Source organism: Lolium rigidum, chromosome 6 (assembly GCF_022539505.1).
Source record: "Lolium rigidum isolate FL_2022 chromosome 6, APGP_CSIRO_Lrig_0.1, whole genome shotgun sequence".
In the NCBI taxonomy this organism is placed as follows: Eukaryota; Viridiplantae; Streptophyta; class Magnoliopsida; order Poales; family Poaceae; genus Lolium; species Lolium rigidum.
In genome coordinates this window covers 26247140-26251852 of record NC_061513.1, presented here as the reverse complement: position 1 = coordinate 26251852, position 4713 = coordinate 26247140, and the positions used below count along the sequence as shown (strand labels likewise).

The 4713-nt window shown below is 43.6% G+C and overlaps 1 protein-coding gene across 1 annotated transcript; it reads left to right on the top strand.

The window, feature by feature from the left end:
- The first annotated feature begins 352 nt into the window (after positions 1–352).
- LOC124662324 (germin-like protein 1-3) lies at positions 353–1126 on the top strand. The gene is made up of 2 exons (XM_047200175.1): positions 353–482; positions 582–1126. Exons 1-2 carry the CDS (start codon positions 353–355, stop codon positions 1124–1126), a joined length of 675 nt encoding a protein of 224 aa, XP_047056131.1.
- Positions 1127–4713: the final 3587 nt, after the last annotated feature.

The window sequence follows — 4713 nt, the reverse complement described above, 5'->3', positions numbered from 1 at the left end:
GTCGAGCCTCTCACGTACATCATCGCCCAAGTAGCTACGGAGTACCTGTCAAAAACAAGCTAGCTGCCTAGCTCTACCAACCAAATCGATCAAGCTGATGACAGATTTTCTTCTACAACCTAATTGGTTAACTCGACAGATGATGGCCAATCGATCACGTCGTCATCAAGCTAACTGAATCACGCTACATCTATAAATACCTCCTCCCGAACTCCCCTCTTCATCAACCCGAACGTTCGAGAGAGACTGGACGCCTGGCGTCGAGAGAGAAATCCATAAAAGACTGTACAGGCTACAGCTAGCTCACGCAGCAAAGTAGCTCCAAAGTACCAAACCTGATAAACTAGAAATCATGACCGGGCTCCCCGCTGTCCTTCTCGCCGCCTGCGCAGCCCTCCTGGCCCTCGCCTCGCCATTGCTCGCTGGCGACCCCGACATGCTCCAGGACTTCTGCGTCGCCCACTACAAGTCCCTCGAAGGCCGTACGTCTTCTCTTCCATTCATTGATGTATACTCGTCTCCTAATGTAAACATTTACTATATATATACATCACGCATGAACTGAGAATGTTCCCGTGCAGCACTCCGTCTAAACGGCTTCCCTTGCAAGAGGCCAGAGAACGTGACGGCAAACGACTTCTTCTCCGACGTGCTGTCCCGCCCGGGCAACACCAGCAACCCGGTCGGCTCTGCGGTGAAGATGGCGAACGTGGAGAAGGTCTCCGGGCTCAATACCCTGGGTGTCTCCATGTCCCGGGTCGATTACGCTCCGTGGGGCTTGAACCCACCGCACACCCACCCGCGCGCCACCGAGATCATCTACGTGCTCGAGGGCTCCCTTGACGTCGCCTTCGTTACCACCGGCGGCAACCTGTACGCTCGCACGGTCTGCAAGGGCGGGCTCTTCGTCTTCCCCCGTGGCCTCGTCCATTACCAGAAGAACACAGGCGGTGCACCGGCCGTGGCCATCTCGGCATTCAACAGCCAGCTTCCCGGCACGCAGTCCCTCGCCATGGCACTGTTCGGGGCGTCGCCGCCGGTGCCCACGGACGTGCTGGTTAGGGCGCTCCAGATCGACGGTGGCGTGGTGGAGGCCATCAAGTCCAAGTTCGCGCCTATGAACTAGGCGTTCATGATGCGTACAGTTGGTGGGATCGGCCCTGTCGTACGCACGTCCTGCGCCGATAACTAAAGAGCCTCGATATGCTTGTATCTTTTCATTTGATCGTTCCTTCATTTCTGTCGGTGCTGTCAACTGAAGGGCCTCGGCGGTGTTCGTTAATTCTTATTTTTTTATTTCTTCACGAAATATTGGTAATTAATTTGTATTTTTCCATTTCGATTGATGAATGACTGGATGTACTACCTAAAAGTTTCATGGATTCTCGTGATATATTGGACACTAAATATCCCAAATGTATTTATTTGGCTACAGAAAAATCCTTAATAATTTAAGATTTGCAAACGCTGGGAATCAGCCCGCTAATACTTGCAAAGTATCAGCCATCTCGAAACCGTTCATTGCATTTAAGTGAATTTATCTTGTGTGTCGTATGAATGTATCTAAAGTGTTTCGCATATGGAGCATCGGTTTGCAACATATTTTCCTATGGTCTGTATTAGTCACAAAAAAATTGCAAATTTGTTAAGCTGGCTGCACCTATAGCCGGGTATGCAGCAAATATTCTCGTCAATGCTGCAACAAAATCCCGAACATAGCATTTTTTGTGTATGTAGCACTTCAAAAATGTGACATTGTTTTGCTATAATTTCTGCAATAGATCTAATATTTTTGCCTAACCTATCCAACATTACATAAACATATATCTAACATTTCTGCGCTCTCTCTATTGCATACGTAAAAATTCATTATAGCATTTTTTTCCATACTTACATAGCAAAAACTGTACACCCATACATGTAATTAATCGCAATGCCATATGTAACATCAACATCGACAAAATTCCCAAAAAAGTTGGCGTTCCCCTTTTATAATGGAGGCACCACCGAGTTCACCAGCGAAGAATCTGATACACAGGATAGGAGGAGACTCGATGATGCCCATATCCGGTCAATCCAAACCAAATCCACTCATTGTTTGTCTTCTCCCAGGTCTTGTGGCATCTCAAGAGCTCGTTTCCCATGGCAACATGGGAATGCTCGGCTATGGCCAGCACGGGGCAAGCTCAAGGTCCTTCCAACACACGGATAATGATACCAGACCGAGAAACCCGAGCTAGTACTTCCCTAATGTGTTGATCCAACGAGAGGAGGGCCACGCACGGGAGAGGAGCAGGGGGCCGCGGCCCCGACAAGAGGAGGAGGACCGTGCGCGGAAGAGGAGATGCGTTAGCTGGCTAGCAAAAATGGCAGCACCCAGTGGTGGCAACAACTGAGTAGGAACGCGTGTGCGCGAGCACCGATGCGAGTTCTCCTTTAAGATTTCATTACTTCCTATGGGCCAAATTAATTGGCGTAGCGACAATACTATGTCTAGTATAAATGTATTTCTGAGCTACGGTAAACTAAATTCAGCTAGGGTGTTATAATAATATTTTGTCCAATCATATAAATGACTATGTGTGTAATGTACAATAAAGATGATTTCCTCTTCGTGAAAACACAATTAAAAAATGTGCATATTAAACATGCACACTACTAGTTTACTAATTGTTCAAGTATCATGATTTCTCTCTTTTGGTTATGACATATGACATATAGGGTCTTTTTCAAAAAAAAATGCAATAATATAAACATAATATAACATAATGTTAGTTCCTTTTTCAAATTTTGTTAAAGAGAATAGTTGAAAAAGTTTATCTATGTTTCAGTCTACTGAGAATTCTTTAAAGTCTTGATCTCTAAAAAGTGCAACCATAGTTTAGAAAGTGCAACTAGAAAAGAGTTGCACATTTCTAGCCCGTTGTTTTTTTTTTTTTTGGTGATTTAGACATAAAAAAATTCAGTCACTGGGATATAACAAATCCGAGTAAAAAATTATACTATGCAAAGGGGACATCCACAAGAAAATTAGGGCTACATTGATTCGCTGGATTTAAAAAAAAAAGACATGAATAATGTCATTCACTCTTTGGTTCCATAGAATTGGAAAACTACGGGAATTAGCATCAAAGATGTTTGTCACACAATATAAGATTCAAGAGAATTAATTCTATCACATAGAGTTTGAGTATACGGTTTTTTACTCCAGAATAGATTCCAAACAAATACTTAGGGGAAACATCTACAGATCAAAGCATTCAACTTGAATGAAATATGTAGGAAAAATATTTTTATACATAAAAACTATTATTTAATTTATTTTAAGCACATAAATCTTCGGAATGTATTTCTTATGCTCAATTCCACCTTCATATAACATAAAAATTATTCATGGGGTTGTTATGCACTCGTGGATCTTGGTTTAATCGGATTTTTTATTGCTTGGTAATTCTTTTCTCGATACTAATTTTTTATTATATTAAAATATATAATTTTATACTAATTTTTTATTATATTAAAATATATAATTTTACATAATTTTATACAAGTTTAACACTGAAAAAAAAACTCCATGTCTTAGTTCAGAAAAAGAGGAAGCACTACTCGTTTGGACCCCCATTTTGTAGGATAACTAGTGGAAAGGTTCCCACTGCAATTTTGTATAACAAATGTATGTACAAGGTATTTACATTGTTTGGCATGTAAAAAAGGGAATAAAAATAAAAGATCTAACTTTGAGATGCTAGCTAGTCTTTCAGTTGTTGGACTTTTTTTTTCATGATTATATGGCTTACAAGCTTCAGTTTTTGATAATAAATAGCTTTCCAAATATGAAACGTTGGCCTTAGGTCTTTGAAAATTTTACTATTTCTTACTATCCATATGGCCCAAGCTACAAGTATAATGATTTCCATGAAGAATGGTAACTTTAATTTATTTCTGATATCTTAGAAGGCTCATATATATACAGAAATATTTCTCATCCTTTGAGGGCAAATGAAGTCCCAGCAGTGGTCAGCAAAAGGACACGGCCAGAATAGGTGCATCAGAGTTCCTCCTGTGAGCATTCCTAATATGAATCTTTGAGAGAATCTCTTCTACCGTTGGTTGGTGGCAGAGTTTCTGGCGAGATTGGTGGCAGGGATCGGGACCCCTATGCGACCGATTCCCTACGCTCTTCGCCGTTGCCACGGACCAAGATATCTCGGTTGCCGCTGCCCGCATCGGTACCTCTTGGCACCTCCCGCTCCGCCGTGAGCTGGGGCAGGGAGACCGGGTGGCCCTTGCCAATCTCCTTCGGGAGGTTCGGGTGCCATCTCCCTCCCCCCTTCCAGATCAGGTTACGTGGGCCCTAGAACCTTCGGGGAGGTTCTCCGTGCGCTCGTTATACCTTAGACTTTGTCAGGGGACCCCCTCGAAGTTCTTTAGCGACCTCTGGAAACTCTCGATCCCCTTAAAGGTCCGGATTTTTCTTTGGCAACTTGCTAGGAAACGCCTCCCTTCTAATGAGAACATCCGGCGGCGTAGGGGGCCGTCCCTGGGTCTTTGTGCCCTTTGTGGGGAAGTTGAAGATAACAATCACATCTTTTTCGACTGTCCCCTCGCTCGGTTCATGTGGAGTGCAGTTCGGGAACTGCTCGACCACACTTGGAACCCGTCCTGTTTCGCGGATATCTTTAGGCTCCTCCACGCTCAACGGGGTCAACCTAA

What these genes read in the sequence shown, in the direction of transcription:
- LOC124662324 (XM_047200175.1), top strand. Translation starts at nt 353, where the DNA reads ATGACCGGGCTCCCCGCTGTCCTTCTCGCCGCCTGCGCAGCCCTCCTG. An exon ending in CTACAAGTCCCTCGAAGGCC is followed by an intron (nt 483 to 581) that starts GTACGTCTTCTC and finishes GTTCCCGTGCAG; the next exon opens with CACTCCGTCTAAACGGCTTC.